General features: G+C 51.1%; 2 protein-coding genes across 15 annotated transcripts in view; one reads left to right on the top strand and one right to left on the bottom strand.

Annotated features, from left to right (window-relative positions):
* The window catches only part of TNIP1 (TNFAIP3 interacting protein 1), a 58937-nt gene extending 51191 nt beyond the window's left edge, over positions 1-7746 (top strand). For 6 of the 12 annotated variants that reach the window (XM_025387531.1, XM_025387530.1, XM_025387537.1 and 3 more), the window contains 6 exons: positions 1040-1171; positions 2265-2390; positions 2902-2967; positions 3806-3997; positions 5287-5383; positions 6953-7746. In XM_025387531.1, the coding sequence (XP_025243316.1) occupies positions 1040-1171; positions 2265-2390; positions 2902-2967; positions 3806-3997; positions 5287-5383; positions 6953-6987 (648 nt within the window). In that variant the 3' untranslated portion in view covers positions 6988-7746. Of the gene's footprint in view, positions 1-1039; positions 1172-2264; positions 2391-2901; positions 2968-3805; positions 3998-5269; positions 5384-6952 lie in introns of all 12 variants that reach the window. The other 6 variants (XM_025387535.1, XM_025387532.1, XM_025387534.1 and 3 more) reach the window with 3 other exon arrangements.
* A 927-nt stretch (positions 7747-8673) lies between these two features.
* On the bottom strand, positions 8674-17252 carry GPX3 (glutathione peroxidase 3). Of its 3 annotated transcripts, XM_025387542.1 has the most exons (6): positions 16924-17120; positions 16811-16837; positions 12181-12334; positions 10657-10774; positions 10136-10235; positions 8674-9761 (listed from the first exon to the last, which is right to left on the bottom strand). In XM_025387542.1, exons 1-6 carry the CDS (start codon positions 17008-17010, stop codon positions 9540-9542), a joined length of 708 nt encoding a protein of 235 aa, XP_025243327.1. In that variant the 5' UTR covers positions 17011-17120; the 3' UTR covers positions 8674-9539. The 3 variants fall into 3 exon arrangements, with proteins under 3 accessions (XP_025243327.1, XP_025243328.1, XP_025243329.1); XM_025387543.1 differs by lacking the exon at positions 16811-16837 and having other exon boundaries at positions 16924-17252; XM_025387544.1 differs by lacking the exon at positions 16811-16837 and having other exon boundaries at positions 16920-17201.
* Between the last annotated feature and the right edge of the window lie 3338 nt (positions 17253-20590).

The raw sequence follows: 20590 nt of genomic DNA, 5'->3' as shown, positions 1-20590 counted from the left end.
CACTGTTTTTTTTTTGTTTTTTTTTTTTTGTTTTTTTTGTGTTTTTTTTTTTTGAGACGGAGTCTCGCTGTGTCTCCCAGGCTGGAGTGCAGTGGCGCGATCTCGGCTCACTGCAAGCTCCGCCCCCTGGGTTCACGCCATCTCCCGCCTCAGCCTCCCAAGTAGCTGGGACTACAGGCGCCCGCTACCACGCCCGGCTAATTTTTTGTATTTTTTAGTAGAGACGGGGTTTCACCGTGTTAGCCAGGATAGTCTCGATCTCCTGACCTCGTGATCCACCCGCCTCGGCCTCCCAAAGTGCTGGGATTACAGGCTTGAGCCACCGCGCCCGGCCGAGCACACTGTTTATATAAAGAAAAGTATTTTGTGAACCTGATAGATTAAGAGTACTTTTTTTTATTTTCAAAATGTTATCTGGTGATATTTCAGGGTTAGAAAGGGAAAATATTAACTAAGTAGAAATTAAATCCAGTCTTCTCTACATACAGAAGTGTTGGGGATGGAAGGGGTGGTTTGGATGGGAATGGGTTGCTGAAGCTGAAGAATCTCAGGGCAGGCCAGCTGTTGGGGAGACTCAAGCTTCCCCCGGAGGACTTAATCTTCCTTCTAGGTCTGGATGCTAAGAATTGAGCCACACCTGTTCAGGGAAGGGGAGATTTCCCCTTCTACATGACAACCAGTTTAGCCTGCTGGGTAAGAGCATGTGCTGAGCTTGAGTCTGTGCTCTGCCGCTTACTAACTGTGTGACCTTGGACAAGTCCCTTCAGGTCTCTGAGCCTCGGTTTTCACATCTGTAAAATGAGGATGATGATCATAGACTTTTTTTCTTCATGGCACCGTGCAGAAGATCCAGTGCTACCCTATTGTTTAGCATTCTACACATATTTCATTGGATCTTCTGCACAGTGCCATTAATGGTGGTGGCTATTATTAGTATCATTATTATTAGGAAGGAGGTCCCTGAGGATGACCCCTCCAAAGGGCCCTGATTTCCAGGGGTTCCTGCTGATGGTCCTGTCTTTTCTTTCCCTGATTCCAGGCCCTGGAGGAAGCACTGAGCATCCAAACCCCACCATCCTCTCCACCAACAGCATTTGGTAGCCCAGAAGGAGCAGGGGCCCTCCTAAGGAAACAGGAGCTGGTCACGCAGAATGAGTTGCTGAAACAGCAGGTGAGGCTTCCGGGAGGAAATCAGGTGGGAGGTGCTCAGTGGGAGCTGGAGCTTTCCTGAGGGCCCAGACGGCTTGGAATCGCGTGAAACTTGTAATTAGTAATCCACTTTCTGGCCATTGGCCAGGGCCCCCGTCTGGCTCTACGTTTATCCTTTCCAGCACCATAGCCCTAGCTTAAGTCATTCCTCTACCACCTTTATGATTTAGCCATCTCTGCGCCCCACACATGCTATCATTTACCTAGTATTTAAAAAATACATTCTAAATAAATGAATTTAAAAGGGAGCTGTATATCACTACTGTAAATGGAAAAACACATTTATTATTTGTCACAAGTAGAAAGTAACTGTAAGCGATAAACATAATAAAAACAATGTTATTAAACTCTAGCCAGATACTCTTGCCAGATGAAGACTCTGAACTAGAGTTCTTTTCCCCTTTATTTAAAGGAGATTGGCAGGTACTAGAATGGTATTAAAGACTTACTAGCCCTGAGGGACACAGAAGGATTGGCGTGAAAGGAAATGAAAAGGTTGTGGCTCTCCCATTGTCTCCGTGCTATTTAATCCTATGCTTTTGATCCTCCTAAACCGCCTTGAACCTAGCCAGTGTCTCAGCTGATCTGCACTAAGCATGTGAAACTACAGGCTAAGAGACAGAGGCAGGCCCCACCCAACCTACCTCTGCTGGGGCACCCCGGAGCCCGAGCAGAGTTTGTAGGGTCTCTACCCTCAGAGCCAGCAGACCCAAACTCCGGTCTCCACCAAACTCTGGTTCTGTGGTCACTGCCCCTGTGGTTCTCAGCAGAGTGAAAGGATTGTACTGGTTGATGGCTTTCAACCTTGCTTTTAAAGCCGTATATCCTTTGTTCAAATAAAGTCCTACCTTGGGGCCCAGAATGTAAAATAGAGGGACACAGAACTACTCTGTTTGAAGTTAAGGTGGGGGCTGGAGGCGCACCTGTCCCACTCTCCATGGCAACCCCCAGCTCTGCCATCTGTGACCCCAGTAGGACACATGGGAGTCTGGGCCTGAGGAGAAATCCCCACTCAGGCCATCCCACTCCCTCTCTTCATCCTCCCTCCACACCAGGTGAAGATCTTCGAGGAGGACTTCCAGAGAGAGCGCAGTGATCGTGAGCGCATGAATGAGGAGAAGGAAGAGCTGAAGAAGCAAGTGGAGAAGCTGCAGGCCCAGGTCACCCTGTCGAATGCCCAGGTGAGAGTGACTGGACCCAGGAAGGGCGACTGGCCTGTCCTCATTGGGAGAGGGGGTATGGATTGGAGGGCCCTGGTGAGGCTGGATGTCGGGACACTCACTGCTTCTCTCCAGCTCTGCAATCATATTTGACCTCGGCAAGGCCCTTCCCCTCTCTGACTCTTGCCTTGTACAATGACGAGGTTTACTCTAAGATACCTGTACCTCTGACTTTCCACAGTCAGTTCTAGGGCTTTACTCTCCCAGAATGGAACTAAAAGATGTTAGCACAGAAGCAGCGAGGTTCACACGAACCCTCTTGACCTGTGCACAGACCACTATGACGAGCAGGTGGCCTGCAGCAACATCCTGGGCTGCGCTCGGCCCTCAGGGCCCTTTCCCAGGCCTGGCCCACGCGTGGTGGCCCAGCGGGAAGCATCAGCCGGGCAGTGCTCTCCACTGGTTAGGCCCTGGATCCGGGCCTGGCCAGAAACCACCTTGCCGACAGTCTTTTCTCTCTCCCTTCTCTCAGCTAAAAGCATTCAAAGATGAGGAGAAGGCAAGAGAAGCCAACAGACAGCAGAAGAGGAAAGCAAAGGTGAGGAGGCCTGAGGGAGGTGGCAGCACTGACATCATCTCACCTTCCTCAGGGAACTAGCCTGATGGACACACAGTGTGTGCTCGGGCGTGGGGACATTCTCTGCTAACTAACTGATGAGTAATACAGGAAGAGCCTTAGAGCGGTATTGGTACAGAGACAGTGCTCACGATGCGTTAGCTGTCATCACTGTTGACATTCTGTGTCCAGGTAGCACCCTTCCGTGCCCATGTGACTAGCCTTCTGTGGCCGTGTATGAGCCTTCCGTGCCCATGTACCCACCTTCTGTGCCCATGTATGAGCCTTCCATGCCCATGTATCCAATTTTCTGTGCCCATGTACCAGCCCTCCGTGCCATGTACCAGCCTTTTGTGCCCATGCCCAGCCTTCTGTGTCCATGTACAAGCCTTCCATGTATGAGCCTTCCGTGCCCATATGCCCAGCCTTCCATGCCCATGTACCCAGACATCCGTGTCCGTGTACCAGCCTTCCCTGCCCATGTACCAGCCTTCTGCACCCATGTACCAGCCTTCCATGCCCATGTACCAGCCTTCCGTGCCCATGTACCAGCCTTCTGTGCCCATGTCACAACCTTCCATGCATATGTACCCAGCCTTCCATGCCCATGCAGCCTTCCATGCTCATATATCCAGCCTTCTATACCCATGTATCCAGATTTCTGTACCCACGTAGCAGCCTTTCATGACCACGTACCAGCCTTTGGTACCTAGCCTGCTGGCCTTCAGAGAGCTAACGTTCTAATTAGAGAGACGGTGATGAGGTGGGTGTCCCGTACAGCTTGTTGCAGGCCAAAGCCAGACATGAGCCTTTCTTGCAGGCCTCGGGAGAGCGCTACCACGTGGAGCCCCACCCGGAACATCTCTGCGGGGCCTACCCCTACGCCTACCCGCCCATGCCAGCCATGGTGCCACACCATGGCTTTGAGGACTGGTCCCAGATCCGCTACCCACCTCCCCCCATGGCCATGGAGCACCCGCCCCCACTCCCCAACTCCCGCCTCTTCCATCTGGTGAGTCTGTGTCCCTCCCTTGCTCCAGGGCACACACAGAGGCTGCCCCAGACACCTTCCAGAGAGGAAGGTTAAGTGAGGGGGTCAGAAACTGCATCCTTCTGAGCTAAACAGCACCATGGTGGCAGGTGGGTGTCCAGGGCCTGGCTCTGGCCTGCTACCCAGGGGCAGGGATCTGGCCACGATCCCGCAGGGCTGCCCCACAGCTGTTCAGGGTCACTGGTCTAGGACAGGGAAGGCTGAGTAAGAGTGCAGGGTAGGAAGGAGGATTCCTTCCAGGCCACAGGCCAGGGATATCAGAGTTTGGGTTTGCTTTTTCTTATAACTTCTGCATGTAACCAGGTTCCAGAGCCTCACCATGTTTCTCTCTCTTTCCTTCCCTTTTCTCTCCCCTCCCTTCCTCTCCCCTTGTCTCCCCTCCTCTCTCCTCCTGTCCCATGCTGTGCCCTCCTGTTCCCTCCCCTCGCCTTCCCTCCCCTCCCCTCCTTTCCTCCTCTCCTCTCTCTGTTTTTTTCTTTTCTTTTCCCTTTTTCTTTTCTTTTCTTTTCTTTTTTTTTGAGATGGAGTTTCACTCTTTTTTGCCCATGCTGGAGTGCAGTGACGTGATCTCAGCTCATTGCAACCTCTGCCTCCCAGGTTCAAGCTGTTCTGCCTCAGCCTCCCAAGTAGCTGGGATTACAGGCATGCACCACCACGCTTGGCTAATTTTTTGTATTTTTGGTAGAGACAGGGTTTCTCCATGTTGGCCAGGCTGGTCTCGAACTCCTGACATCAGGTGATCCACCTGCCTCGGCCTCCCAAAGTGCTAGGATTACAGGCGTGAGCCACTGCGCTTGGCCTCTTTTCCCTTCTTATCATTCTTCCTCCAAAGATCTGCTATTACTTTTCCCCAGTCCTCTGCCACAGCCCCACCTTAGGCGTCCCAGCTCTCCCCTGGACCATTACGGAAACCTCCTGGCTGGCCTCCTTTTCAGCTTCTCCCATATGAACATTCTTGGTACACATCTTTAAACACCAGAGTATAGTACGGCGCTTAAGAGATTGGCTCTGGATTTAGAAAGACCTGGATTCAAATCCAAGCTTAGCCATTCTCCTTGCTGGATGACCGTCAGCAAGTTATCCTCTCTGAGCCTCAGATTCCTTATCTGTGAAATGGGAGTGCCAGCCTGAGTTGTTATAAAGATTCACTTATACTTGACTAATACAGATTTAGTATTGTCCTGGCACAGTAGGTGCTATTGTAATTTTCGGGTGTGGTTATTGATTATTAAGCACCAGTTTTGTCGCAGCCGGAATACACCTGGCGTCTACCCTGTGGAGGGGTTCGAAATCCAAATCAGAGCTCCCAAATGATGGACTCTCCCACAGCCAGGCCTACAGAACCAGGTGAGCCCCTAGTCCTGAGTCTTGGTCCTCCCTGGGGGAGATAACGTCTCATCTGCCAGCATTGCCTAAGTCTGGGGTGATATTGTTACTTTCTAATCTTGGTGGAGGAGAGGCCCAGCTTTTCAAAACAGTGTTGAATGGAGAGCGATGGCAGCCACAGAGTGAGGGGGGCTGAAACCATTCATTCTAGTGCATTATCTAAATGCCAGGCATTGTGCTAGGTGCTATGGATGCCAAGAGAACAGAAGCAGATACGGTCCTTGCCCTTATACAGCATAATGTCTAATGAGGGAGGCAGAAATGGCTAAACAGACACCACACAGACAGGCTGCACTCGAGTGCCCTAAAGGAAGAAGAGCAGGTTTCTGTGGGAGAAAATAGCAGAGGAAGCCGACCTAGACTGGGGGCTTAGGAGAGCTTCCCATAGGCGGCAGCATTTGAGTTGAGACTCTCAGAATGAGTGGCACTAGTTAGGTGGAGAGGTAGGAGTGTCATGCTTTTGCAGAGAACTTGACAAATGCAGAGGCCTTGGTCGGAGGAGGGGAAGTAGGGAAGCCGATTTGAGGATCAGAGGGAAGACCAGTGTGGCTGGAGCCAAGAACAAGGTGGGGAAAGAGAGGGGCAATGCAGGGTTCGGGATGTAGCCAGGCCCTGACCGTGCAGGCCTGCAGAGCTTGGTGGGAGGCCTGGGTCTTATCCTCAGCATAATGTGTAGTCACTGGACATTTTTAAAGCAGAGTGGTATGACCATATTTCTGTTTGAAAAGCTCCCCTGACCATGGTGTCCACCATGAAAGGCTGAAGGGCCTGGAGTTGTGTCCACTCGTCAAAAGACTGGGGCCTTAGCAACTGCCATTGCTCCCTGCAGAGCTCTCATGGGACACAAGGCACTGCCTCGCCTGTGGGACTTCTGGGAACACAATTATAACTAGTGGGTGGGAATGACAGGGAGGTCAGGTCCATCGCAGCATGAAGAGGAACTTTCTAAGGGACACAGTTGTGCAGAAATGGAGCCAGCTCTGGGAGGTAGCGAGTGTGCCTTTGCAGAAGGTGTGTGAGTAAAGGCCATGGGATGGATACCTTGGAGGGGTTGTGATTTGGAGGATTTGGTGTTTGGAAGAAAGGATTGGACTGCTCGGTCATTTTCTGTTTTTCCCTGAAGAGCCCTACGAGTTCAGTGGAACCTCTTAGAGGCTGCTTTGATGAGTGGTAGAGGTTGGTTTAAGGGGAGGGGCTCCCTCCCCAGAACTGCTCCACTTCCGGGGTCTGGAGCCAGATTGGGTTCAAATCCTAGCCCCACTACTTCCTGGACCTGGAGCTATGAGCAAGTCATTCAAAACCTCTTAGTGTCCCAGTTCCCTCTTCTACAATGGGGTAATAACCTGCCTTCTTCACAGGGCTGGGGGAAGATTACATGACCAGCGTACCTAAGGTACTTAGCCCTGGCGCTTGGTAGCACCCAGTAACCCTAGCTGTTATTTTCACTGTTCCCGTATTGCATTCCATAAGAGACTTTGAAACTCACTCTACCACATAATCATGAAGTCCTCAAAATTTTTGTTTATTTAGAGTCTCCAAAAAATGACCGTGAGGGGCCTCAGTGAGACCAGATTGTGTCATTTGGCTCCACCTTCATCTTGCAGAGCCAGCTGACCTCAGATTGCCGAAAAACTAGAAGCCACTTGCACGGTGTGGCCAGAGCCTCAGCTGGATGAGAGGCTCAGATGGGTGGCCAGCTTGTACACCAGTCCCTGAACCGAGCTGTTTACAAGACTGGGGAGGCTCCACCCAGAAGGCTTTCATTTGTACTCTGATGGGAGTGACTGGGAAAAACTCACTTCCCTGCTGCTGAGTGGAGAGAGGCCTCGTCCGGCTTTGACCTGCCATCTGTTGCAGAAGCCTCCAGGAGCAGCAATCCTAAGAGTGGGGTGCAGTGAAGATCCCCTTCCTTCAAAATCTCCCGGAAATGGTCTCAGGCTCTCTGGTGCCATGACCAATTTGTGTGTGTGTTTAATTTTTGCTTCAAGCTCTAGCAGGACCTGCCCCACGCACACCCCTACCCCTCTGTGAGGAGCTGTGGGAAGTGTGGGTTTGTTTCCGGAACAGAAGAGAATGATGGATGTTCTGGCTCTGGGGCCTTCTCCACCTCCACTCACAGTAGCCTTGCTGAAGCCATTGCAGATGGGAGAAGGTCATGCCAGCCAGGTCCGATGAGGGGCCCCAGCCTGAAGCTGCCAGGCCCTGAGGTGCAGACCCTGGACCCTGCAGCTGGAGGCCTGTGGTGCCAGAAGCCCAGATTAGGGTGGCTGTCCATCCCTGGATAGCTATTTGCACGAATCATGGACATAAATCCAAGTTGAAGATCAACATTCTGACTCATGTTCATTTATGCACTAATGTTCCCCTATCAACCCCCTGCTTTCCTGGGTCCCTCCTTCTGTTCCCCTTTTCTTCCTTTCCCTTTCTTACTTTCTCTTGAGTAATAGTGACATACCAGGGCCTCCCTGAGGGTAGGGCAACCAGGGGCAGTCGAAGGAGCCTAGGCCAGGAATCAGGGGACTTGGGTTTAAATTCCAGTCCTGCCCCTCACTCATCAGGAGACCTGGGGCAAGGCGCGGCCCTTCTGTGAGCCTCAGTTTCCTCATCTGTCAAACAGAACACCTCATCTTAACTGACTTGAAGAACTGTGGGAGGGAATGAGAGTAGATCAGAACTGGTTTTATAAATTCCCAATGCTGAGTGACAGAAGCAGAGTGGGCCAAGGTAGGAGCCAAAAGCAGAGACCCAAAGCAAAGCATTCTCTAATTTCTCTCTCTCTTTTTTTTAAGAGACAGTCTCACTATGTTGCCCAGGTTGGAGTGCAGTGGCTATTCACAGACTCAGTCACGGCGCACTATAGCCTCAAAATCCCACATCAGCCTCCCAAGTAGCTGGGGCTATAGGAGTGCGCCACTGCACCCAGCTATTAGGTTGTTGCAAAAGTAATTGTGATTTTTGCCCCTTTTTTGTGGCGGAGGGGGCCTCCCTCATGAAGATGCCACCCCTGACAGGGCTATGTGGCCCTTGCACTCTGCTTTGGCTGATCTCGGAGAATTGTGGGGTGGGGAGGTAGCCTTGGATTTTGCCATATGGCGAAAACCACAGTTACCTTTGCACCCACTGTAAAAAGTTTTTATTGTTGTATTTGTTCTTTTCTCATCCTCCCCACTTTACCCTGCCCCACCTTCTCCTCCTCACTCCCCACCCAGGCGGGGGCAGCCACCATTGAAAAAGCACCACACACAGTAAGCTCAGCTGCTGCAGAAAGGCTTTTACTGGGCAGACAGGGGGTGAGTCTTATGCCAATGGACCAGTGAGGGGAGAGGGCACATCCTCTGAAGCAGCAGGGGTGGCATCCCTGCCCAGGGGCCTTAGCCTGAATGCACTAAGAGCTGGCCCCTCAGACAGGCTCAGGGGAGGTCCGCCCACAAGGGCTTTGGGCCCCTCCTTCATGAAGACGCCACCCCTGACATGGGGTACGTGGCCCTTGCTCTCACATCTGCCTTGGCTGATCTCAGGGAGGTTGATCTCTCTCAGGGAGAACTGTGGGCTGGGGATGTAGCCTTGGGAGGACCCTTCAGGAAGGAGGAGTTGGGGATTGGGCAGTGTGGTAGACCCAGAAACTTCTGGGGACGTCAGTGGTAGTTACTAATATTTGGAGGCAGTGGGAGATGCTGGCCCCAAGGTTGAGGTATCGATTAGAGCAGAACAATTGGACCTCGAGCTGGTTTTTCCTTTGGGTTTAGGTGTAAGTGAACTATCATCATTGGACTGGAGAACTGGAGAGAAAGGTTGTTATTCTCCAGCATTACACAGCTGCAGGCACACAGATGGTACACATTCCCAGAAAGACACATAGGTAGACACGTGGCTGTACACCCATACACACACACAGTCACGCACACCTGTAGGCCTGTGTGTAAACACCCACATGCACCCACACTCACATGCCTGGCAGTACAGACACAGAACTGTATGCATCCATTTGTGCCAGGCTGGGGCCTTGAGTGATAGGAAAGGGGTCTGTGGTGGGTAGATAGTGTGGTTGGAGACACGGATTCCTTCCTGAACAAAGTCCCTCCCCTACATGGTGGACATGGGATGAGACAGCCTTCAGTTACTTCCTCTTGACCCCCAGGGCTGCCTGCCGCCTCATGTAGGACAGGATGTCCATCTTGACGTTGCTGATCGTGGTCCGGTGGTGCCAGCGCATGACAGGTATACCATCTGGCCCCACCAGGAACTTCTCAAAGTTCCAGCGGATGTCGTGGACCTTCATGGGTTCCCAGAAGAGGCGGTCAGATGTACCCAGGAGCTCCGAGGTGGGAGGACAGGAGTTCTAGAGCAGGGATGAGAGGAGTGTCAACCTTGCTTGAGGCCACCCGACCCTCTTCTTTCCTAGACCTTCCTGGGGTGGGAGAACAGCCTGGCCCTGAGAAAAGAGCCCCAGTTTGGGAGTTAGAAGACTGACTACCAGTGCCAGCTGTGGCTCTAGAAGATTGTGAAACCCTTAGTATGTTCACTCTGGGTCCTCCTTCTGGGCCTTTCCTATAAAATGGGCCAATAGGGTCTGCAGAGCCCTCTAGCTGGAACAATAGATACCAAGAAATTCCCTAAGAGCCCAGGAACAGGGGAGGTGGCATGGCCTTCACGGTGTGGACTGGAGCCAAGAGGGGCTACAGTCCCAGCCAACACAGGTGGGAGCTCACTCACCTTTAGGAAAGTGTAGAATTTCTGCTCTTTCTCTCCATTCACATCCCCTTTCTCAAAGAGCTGGAAATTAGGGACAAAGCCTCCACCTGGTCGGACATACCTGTTGAGGAATGTTCTTAGGTGGGTTCCAAGGAGGTGGGCACAGGGCTCAGAAATGAGAGGAAGGGACAGAACAGGGGAGGGGGGTGTTGGGGGTCTGGATTTATTCCGCAGTGGGAAGCAGGAGCCAGTGAATGTGCAGTGGGTGTAGGCATAATGTGAGTCCGCGGTCTTCCTTTCCAGCCTGGTCCCTTTTCAGTGTCCCCCCACCTCGGTGCTCCCCGCAGATGCACATCACAACTAGTCATGTCTGTCCTTTTCCCTCTTTTGTCCCTTCCCTTCCATTCCCTCATTTCACTGGGGATCCTAGAAGAGGAGAGTGGTTCTTGGTGGCTGATAAATGTTCACCATGAATTGGGGTTGATACAAGACACATGGGCCATGTGAGAGGTGCTTTCTTAGGATGCTGAGTGAGCACTCACTTGAGGCTGGGAAGGATCTCTGAGTTCTCGCCTGGTTCCTGTTTTCCAAATTGGTTGCAGGGAAAGCCGAGAAGGACCAGACCAAATGGTGCAAGCTCTTCCTGTAGTGCATTCAGTTCTGGGCCAAAGAGAAAGAGCAGACATGGGAGTATCCTGGCAAGGAGCCCTGTCTCATCCACACCACTCCCCCAGCTCACCTGCTGTGCCGCTGGAACTACTGAGGCCCGAGAAAGGGAGGGACTTGCCCAAGATCACCAGTGAGTTCACAGCAATGCTGGGACTCAGGTCCTATCCTCTTGACTCTAAATCGGGATGGATTGGAGGTTTGGGGGAAAAGAATACCCTTCCTCAAATCAGCTGTCAGTCACCTGCCCATTGCCAAGGCCCTCCACCTGGGCCAGTTGGAGCACTCATTCAGGGCCCTCAGGATTGAGTTTCCTGGAGCAAGAACTATCCATCCCGGGATACAAGGCAGAGACCTTTGGGGTGAGGTTACAACCCTCCCATAATCTTTGGCAAATCAGGAACACAGATGAGGCCCTGGCCCAGCTCCCCAGTTTCCTCAGTGTCCCCTGGTCTCTTTTGCAGCAGCACCCAGCCCATCTCTTGCCCAAACGCACTGTGCTCTGTTCCAAGGCTAGAGAGAAGCATCCCAGACAGAGCACTCACAGCCACTGGACCACGCGACCACCGTCCTTCCGCTTACGGGAATTGGCCTGATTGCCAGGCAGAGCATGGAGGGTCAAATTGTCCTTGCCTCCCTGACCCCCTGCCAGCAGACTGCTCAGCCCCAGAGCCTTTTCCCCTGGGTGCTGTCGCTTGCCTTTGGTTGCCTGTTCCCCTAGCCTCTGTATTCTACCCCAGCTAGGGAGAAAGGAGTAAGCATATCAGGAGATCATGAAACCTGGGCCAAATGCCTCATTCCGCCACTAATAGCTTTGTGACTCTGCTTAAGTTGTGTTTCACTCTGAGTCTTGGTCTCCTATCTGTAAATTGAGAAGAGGGGAAGGCTAAACTAGATCATCTTCCAAGTTTATTTTAGAATGGGCATTAGAAATGTAGCCTGCCCCTTCATCCCACTACACCACGCATACACTCTGGGGCCTCGAGGCAATTTGCCAGAGGCCAGAGTTCCAGAGAGCTGCCAAGAGAAGCACCAAAGCAGATGAGGCTGAGGGAAAACGACACATTCTCAGCAAGATGGAGCTCCAGTTACTATCTCATGCTCCAGCCAAAGGGAGCTCTAATCACAAACCGAATCTCCATCCCTCTGCCTTTAGGGTGGCTGAGGTGCCCAGAGATGAAGACAGGTAACTGGGAATCTCCTGGAACATGTCCAGAGGCAATCAGACCTCAGGCTTATACAATCATCTTCACAAAACCACGGAACACGGTGGAGCTGGGAAAAGGGGCTTGGACTCTCATGATGGCCATCACCCTTCCCCCTGTGCACCAGAAAAGATCCTGTGATTGAAATACGCCATACAGCCCCAAAGAAAGCAGGGAGGAAGGGTGGGCTCTTACCAATGTACTGGCCCGTCAGGCCTCAGTAGCTGGCCACGTTGACAAAGAGGACGTATTTGCCAGTGTACTGCTTGAAGGGGATGTACTCCTCCCCGTCAATGGTGAGGGCTCCGTACTCGTAAATGGTGCCGCTCACGCCACCATGGCAGTCCATCTGGAACACAGAAAGGCCATAAAAGGAGCAGTTAGAGCTGGAAGGGAACTTGGACATCTCCATTTTCAAAAGAATGAAAGATCCCAACAGGGAAAGTGACTTTCTCCAAATCATCCCCGAGAATTGGAACTGGACTAGCACTGAGGTCTAATTCCTTGTGTAAGATAATGATTTTGAAAGCACTTAATAAGTGCTTATTAGGTGCTTACTATTAAGTGCTTAATACGTGAGTGCTTAAGTGCTTAATAAGCACTTAATAAGTGAGTGCTATGGAACCCTAGAGAATGACTTATTTTGCTAATTACTTCCACATCACATGTCAACTTCAGAATATTTACTGAAGTTATTTAGGGAGACTGCCCTAAAGCTGATGGCTGGGTTCCTGGACGGGCTGATGGAGACTGGTTGGGTGGCTGTTGGGATACTCCAGGCCATTGAGGATGAGAGCCTGAACTAGGCCAGTGTGAAGGAAAAACTGAACAGAAAGGAGGAAGAGGCAGTATGGACATGGTCATTCAGAGGCTCCCAATCTGGAGGACAGGAAAGATGAGGCTGTTGTTACCAAATAGGGAAGCAGGACTGAGCGCCAGGCATGGGGGAAAGGGCTGTGGCGAGGTAGAGAAAAGCAACAATACCTGCAGGTGTTAATGTTCCGGGCCTGAGCAGGCTGGTGATGACCCTTATGCCTTCCTCCCTCCCTAGCTGCTGCTCACAGTCAGCCTCCAGGACAAGGAGGGACAGAGTACAGTGGACTGTGGGCTGGGAGACCTGGGCTCCACGTCCATCTGCCATTAACTCCCTGTGTGGTCTTGGACTGACCCTTTCTTTTCTTCGGACCCGAGTTTCCTCATTTATAAAATGAGAACCTTGAACCGAACCAACTCTTCAACCAGGTCAACCATGATGGCTTGATAGGATCATGATCAGTGGGAAAGGGGGGATTGGGCTCACTGCTGGCTAGTAGGATGTGGCTTATGAGCCTACTCTGCCTCTACCTCATCCCTGACACAGACAACAAAACTCTGAGACTACCCTTGAAAGGATGTCTGTCATTGCATCATTGACACAATTTGGCAGGTGGGCTGGTCGTGATGGGAAAGGAAAAACCTTGAAACCATTGTATAAGGTGATCTTTAAGGTCCTTTGTGGCCTTGATATCCTTTGAAAGGTGGGCAGACAATAAACAAATGGAAAGCAAAGCAGCATTATAGACCAGGAGAGGGCAGAGACAGGTGGCTGGAGTTAGAGAAGCAAATTCACTCCCTCTCTTCCCCTCAGTTCTGGAGAACTTGCTGTTGAGGCAAGGAACCTGGGCCTGACCAGGTGAAGGGAGTGATCCATGCTGTCAGGGTGTGGCCCCTGCACAGGATGCAGAAGAGATACCTCTGTCATGAAGCAGGCCTGCTGAGCCGGGCGAGGCTGCGCTTCCTCCGCCAGGCCATTCCCTGGCAGCTGCAAGCTCTCTTCTTGGCACTGGTGCAAACTTCCTGCTTTACATGAGTCTAATATTCCACACCCTGTGACTTTTGGTGGGTGCTGGAGGCAGGCCCAAGACCTAAGATCAACATTCCTCCTGCTCCTGGAGCTCCTCGTTCCAGCTGGGGCCATTTCCACCTTAAAATGCAGACAGACTGGGACACAACACATACACCCTAGACCGCCACAAAGGTCTCGTGGCCAGAAAGCCGGGCATCTCTATAGCCTGTTCACTTTTTTAACTCTGCCATGACCCAAAAATGAACTCCGAGACATGGAAGAAAAAGAGATGACAGGTTGTCCTAATAATGGGAGCTTGTAAACAGAAGGACCAGCTTCTGGGCACAGTTTCAGTTTGGGGCTGTGGCAAGGAGAACCCTATTTCATTCGCTTCTGTTTTTTGCTGGCTGCGTGGCTCTGAGCAAGTCACTTTCACTGTCCGGGCATATAATGTCCAGGGAGATAAACATGCTGCTGCCCAGAACGGTTGGGAGAATCTATTGGCAGAACAAAACAGGCATGGAATCTCTTGGAACAAAATCCCATGTCAAGGGATAGTGGGGGTCAGAAGGTGGCCCACGGGTGGAGAAGCCACAGCTGTGCTCCCCACTGATCACTGCAACTCAGTCCTCTATGAGTCCTCTTCCCTTCTCTGGGCACATGGAATCCCAGTGCAGTGCATCTGTAACAGTGGCTGAAGGAGATAACAGGGAGAGGCCATGACAGTGCCTCAATCCTCCCATAGCTGGGCAAGAGAGGAGGGTTCTGGTGGCTTAAAAGTTGGATGATGGGACTCAGCCAGGACTCTGGCTGGCTGGGGCTGCTGGTCTTGTGTCTTTCTCCTCTCCTGTCCTACCACTCCTATCAATATGATGCTGTGAGAAGTGGTCTGGGAGGCTGGAGACCTGAGTGCTGGGCTTTGCTGTGTCTCTGATGCCATGTGACCCCCTTTCCTGGGGCTCCGGCTCCTCCATTGTAAGATGGAGTCAGGTTCAGGGCTGTCTTAAAGGCCCTTTAACTCTGTCAGCCTGTGGTTCCATGATTCTCTCTGCCAGGTTTAGTCACCTAGAAACCAGCGGTTACTAGGATCCCATGCACGTCAGCAGTTGTCACTCTTTCCGGCTTCTGCAGTCCTTTTGTAGAGACAAGGAGCCTGGGCAGCCTGAAGTTGGACTGGGGAGGGGATGCAGCAAGAAGAGGAGGACCCCATCTGTTCCCTAGCCTCTTCCTTTGAATTGGTAGGAGGCAAACACCTCTCTGGGGCTGAGTCCCCTTTCATCCATTCCATTCTCCACATGCCCCATAACCCTATCCCTTTACCCTGGGGTTGGGGGTGAGATGAGTGGTTGGGTCCTAACCCAGAGCTAAGACATCTCAACTGTAAGAACTTGGGAGCAGAGATGGGCATGTCCAGGCTTTCATTAGCCAGCAAGTCCTGACTAGTTGTCTGTGATATGATTATACCTCACCCTAAAACTTTTCTAGACCATCCCCATCCTATTCTCTCTGAGTCCATTTATCCCTCCCCAGAGTTCTGCAGAGAAGACATAGCTATGATGAGTTATTCATAGAGTCCAGGTTCTCCCCGCTAGCCTTCTTGAGGCAGGGCCCAATTCGTACCTTCTTTGACCCTCCCCAGTCTGAGAGGTTAGGACTCACTCCATGGTGCTGGCCTGTCTATGGCCCACCCCCAACATCAATGTTGAAAATCGACCCCATTCCTGACCTGGAAAATGCCTTCTGAGTTGGGGATTATGAACAGGGATGGATAAAAAAGGAGGGGGCTTGGACAAAGTGGCTTCACATCCATTTAGACTGACTCCAAGGAGAGGCTGATTAATGGGATTTAGGCTGAGGACAGAAAGGGAGTGAGTAACATGGAAGGAAGCCTGTGCTTGCAATGGGCTTCCTGAGAAGTGGATAGAATTTTGGAAATGGACTCCTAGACTCATAAGATCTTAATTAAAGTGAAGGCCCAGAGGATTTTAGAAACACAAGCTCAGAGCTTGCAAAAATGTGAGTTATGCGTGTTGGGAGGTTGGAGACAGAAATTGCTCTCTTTGAGTCTATCCCTACACCTGGTTTCTGCCTCCTTCCCCACCCACTCCCACTCAGTGGGTAGAGGAGAGGTCTACAGAGCCCACCCCGGTACACACTGTCCAAGGAGATCAGCATGCTGGCTCATCCCACTCTTGGCCTCAATATCCCCACTCCAGGTATGGGCCACACACCTGCTGGAAATAGACTGAGGCTCCAGAGAATTCTACCTCTCCTTCTGAATTAGCAGTCCCCAGCTTTCTCCAACTACCAGGTTTCCTCAGGCTAATGACAGTGGGTCCTGGGTAGTGAGGCTGCCCCAGAGGAGGAAATTGCAGACAACAGCTTGTGGATTTTTCAGCTTCTCCAAGCATCCCCTCTGAGGCCCTCAGCTTCATTGTGCCCCATGCACTCCCACCCCCAAACTCCCCCCTGCAGATGGAGAAACAGGGGTCCAGGAACAGGTAAGGACTCAGGGTCCTGAGTGTTCGGCACTGTCACTCCAGAGCTCTTTCTAGCACTGATCTCTGCCTCTTCTACCAATGCCCTGAAATCCAAGTGGCCATTTCTACCCGCCTGTATCATTCCTGGACTAGAAGAGCCCCCCACAGCAGTTCTTCAGGACCAGGCTCACCCAGCTGCCTCTCCCCTTTCTCGTTGTCTGTCTCCCTTGGAACTTGCACAGCCCACCCAGACGCCAGGCATGTTTTCTGTGACGCCCTCCCTCTCAGGTCCTACTGAAGGGGAGCAGCTCAGGCACGGAGGTGACATAGATGTAGCAAGGCGATCCCCGAGGTGGCAGTGGGGAGAAAGTGCGAGCTCGGGGGAAAGAGACCTTCCTCCCTTAGTCATTCTGCCCGCCTGAAGCACCAGGTTTCAGCTCTCCAACAGATGGAACTACGAGACGACGACGGTCGGGGGCGGGGTCGCGGCGGCAAAAGGGGTTCAGGGGGTCCCTCGCACCTGGGGATCGCCCATCTGGCGGGGAGCCTGGGAAAAGGGGTGCATTGCACTAAGCGCTGGACACCGAGGGGCTAGGTTTGTTCTCCTGGCCCCCCGCCCGGAGGCTCACTCACCTTCGACTTATCTTGTCCCCGGCTCTGCGGGAGGAAGCCGGCCAGGAGCAGGGAGAGCAGGCAGGACGCCTGCAGCAGCCGGGCCATGGCGGGCTGGGGGCACACTCAGGGTCGCCTGAGTCGCTGCCTGATCCCTGGCCACCGTCCGTCTGAGGTGTCCGGCGCTCCCAGCCACCTTTCAAGCCCTCGGGTGTGACCAATCCGCGGCCAAGCCGGGGCCCTTGCAGCCAATCGCTAGGCGGCTGGGATTTCAGGGGCGGGCGCGACTTGCCCTCAGCTCCCCCTTCCCCGGCCCGGGGCGACAGTGACATAAGCAAATCTGGGCAGAGAGGTGGAAGTCAGGTCCCTGTGGACGTGGGAGGCAGTCCCTTCCTCTTTTGGCTCCAAAGTGCGAATGGAGGCGGGCACAGCGGTCTCCGTTACAGCGAAGGCAAGGGGGCTAATAGCACCCAAGAACTGCTGGAAGTCTCCATTCTGGGAAGCATTCCTTATTCCTATCCAGGCTTTAAAAACACCTTGCGATGGTCCTCTGGAAACTGAGGGTTTAAAATTTCAGCAAGATCTGAAGTTAAACTTCCAGAAACATTTACTATATATAGGTTTAGTGCTTAAGAAACAAAGAGTGGGTGTCCTGGGATTTTGAAAACCCCAGTCTGGTTAGGGCACTGGGACTGTAGGGACAGAGAAGGTGGGGTGCCTTTCCTCCCCATCATAAGGGTCACAGCTGACACACCTGTAGCAAAAGACAGGTTAGCAAGAAAAAAGCATAACAGATTTATTTAATTAAAGGTTTCTGTGACATGAGAGTCTTCAGAAATGAAGACCCAAAAACTCAAGGAAAACTGTTTATTTTTAGGCTTAGATTCTATGAAGACCATGGAAATGCGCAGAAATGTGAGTGGAGAAAAAGGGAATGGTCTAATAGTAATAAACTGAGTGGGAAACCCAGCAAGGCTTGGCAGTTTGTATTCTTGGCCTATCTGTGGCTAAACCACCTGGTTTAGAAGCAGAAAATAAATTTGCTCCCTGTGTAGTCTTTAACATGTGGCAGTTCCTCTCTGGGCCTCAGCTTCCTCAGCTGTGCAATGATGGGATCGATTTGTGATCTCCAGTGCCCTTCTGACTCTGGCTAGATGACTTGTTTCTAAAGTAAGTGACAGACCAAGACCAGGAGTCCTTTGAGAATAGAGCCCATAATCACTAGCTGGCACAGGACCTAGCACACAACAGATGTAAAATATTTGCTGACTTAATCATTCATTACATTAAAAAACAAAATCTCCGTGGAACACTTATGATCAGGCCAGGCAGTTCTAGGGCTGGGCTGTCTAGGTATGATCCTGTCCACAGATTGGGAATGTGTTTGGAATCAGTCTCAAATCTGACCACCAGAGTCAACTGGGAAGCCTTTAATACAGATTCCTGGACCCCACTTTGGGGTCATTGCATTAGAATCTCTAGGGGCAGAAGCTGAGAATCTGCCTTCAGACATGTTCTAAAGGTTATTGTGAGGCAGTTGGCCTGGCTGTAGCCTTGATAGTGTGAGTCTTAGGATTAAGTGCCTTCTAGAACTTTCTTCTGACCAAGAAATGCCTTGAGAAACCATGCCTTTACTATGATTAAAGGTATTAACATCCCCATTGGAATTTGGAAGATGTCTCTCAAGTTTTGCATTCTCTGTGAAGTCTTCCCACCTCGAACCACAGCCTGTTGAAGTGGAAGGAACCTCAGAGGCCAGGAAGTCTTTAGCTGAGTTAAAGCCTGGGAGCATATGAACAATGGCTGACACACAGTAAGTGCTCAATACGTTTTATTTATTTTTTATTTTTATTTTTATTTGTATTATTTTTTTGAGACGGAGTCTCGCTCTGTCGCCCAGGCTGGAGTGCAGTGGCCGGATCTCAGCTCACTGCAAGCTCCGTCTCCCGGGTTTACGCCATTCTCCTGCCTCAGCCTCCCGAATAGCTGGGACTACAGGCGCCCACCACCTCGCCTGGCTAGTTTTTTGTATTTTTTAGTAGAGACGGGGTTTCACTGTGTTAGCCAGGATGGTCTCGATCTCCTGACCTCGTGATCCGCCCGTCTCGGCCTCCCAAAGTGCTGGGATTACAGGCTTGAGCCACCGCGCCTGGCCAATACGTTTTATTTAACCACCTCACTTCACTGAATCCTAGAGACGAGGAGCAATTTACCCAAGTTCCCATAACCAACTGATGGCAGGGAGGGAATCAGAATCCAGGTCTCTAGACTCAGTCTCAGGCCCTCTCCATGTTGTTCTGTTGTCTTTTGAGGTTTGTATTTACCCAAAATTATAAACATCTGTGTACACATCAGTTTGTCAGAAATCCATTGTTCATTAGCATCAGTTAGCATCTAGTGACCCTCAACATGTCACCTAGCAACATGTTAACACCATGAGAGATGCTAAAGAGTTGTCTAGAAGCCAAAGTCCCTGCCCTTAAAGGTGTTTCCAGCAGAGACCAGCAGGGTGAGGGAAGGGAAGGTACCTAGGGTCACACAAGCGCAGGCTGGCACCTGGCAGCGGGCATCTCTCTACATTTTGCACCTTCTGTGTCTCACTTGTCTCACCTTAATCCCAGCCCCGGTGGTTTCTTTCTTTGGGGGAGACAAGAAGGAGCCAGATACCTGAGATGCTACCCCTGGATTGCTACGGAAAGTAATAAAGTTACTTTCCTTCTCTGATCTCAGTTGTCCACCTATTTATCAAGGATCTTTGACAGTCTCTCAGTGGTGGTGTCTGTGGCTCTTCATTCCTAAGGGTATAAGGATAGCCTGAGCCATACAAAACAGGAGTACAAAACTGATGACATGGACAGTGGGGTGGGGAGGGTTGGGGAGCCTGCCCTGGCATTAAGAAGGGCCTTTATGCTGCAGTCAACTTTTAAAGGAGGTCTAACCATTGGCACAAAGAGCATGACAATGAAAACAATGAGAATGAAAACAATACTTCCCAATATTTTCATCAGCAGCCTTTTAAATACATTTGGTTGACTTGTTCTCAAGGACCCTATGTTTTGAAATATATCGTTCTCCACCAAGCTGCTTCCGACTGCCCTCAGGTTAAAGTCTAAATTCCTTAGCACTTCAGACAGTACCCTCAAAATCCATCTGCTTCTTCATCTTTTGCCACACTCTCCATATTCTCTCTGCCTCCACTATACTGGACATTTTTCAATTCTTGCAGTCTGCCATTCTCCCTCACTTCCAGGTTTCATCTCTGCTGTTCCCTCTGCTCGGAACAGACGTTATCTCCCTTCAACTGGTTCTATCCTACTTATTTTTCATGTCTCCACTAATGTCACATCTTAAGAAAGGAGTTTCGTGGTGGTCCCCTTGTCTTCCTATAGTTCCTAGAGTATGTGACACTTTCTACATCAACCCTTTGTTGTACTTTATCATCATGTCTTGTTTGTCTGTTTTCTGCACTAAATTATAAGATCCAAAAAGGCACCAGCACCAGCACAGAGCCTAATACATAGTAGTTGCTTGATACATAGCTATCAAATAAATTAATGTCAAATAAAACAATATTTGGCATACAGAATAAGGAGAGCTTCAAGTCAGCAAGTTCTAACCATGTAGAGCCCGCAAGACTGGTCTGATTTCATCTTCTAGGAAGAGTCAAGACGTGTGGATTATGCTGAGT

The sequence above is a fragment of the Theropithecus gelada genome, chromosome 6 (genome assembly GCF_003255815.1).
Source record: "Theropithecus gelada isolate Dixy chromosome 6, Tgel_1.0, whole genome shotgun sequence".
NCBI lineage: Eukaryota > Metazoa > Chordata > Mammalia > Primates > Cercopithecidae > Theropithecus > Theropithecus gelada.
The sequence above is the reverse complement of the archived record's forward strand: the minus strand, read 5'-3'. Positions and strand labels throughout refer to the sequence as shown.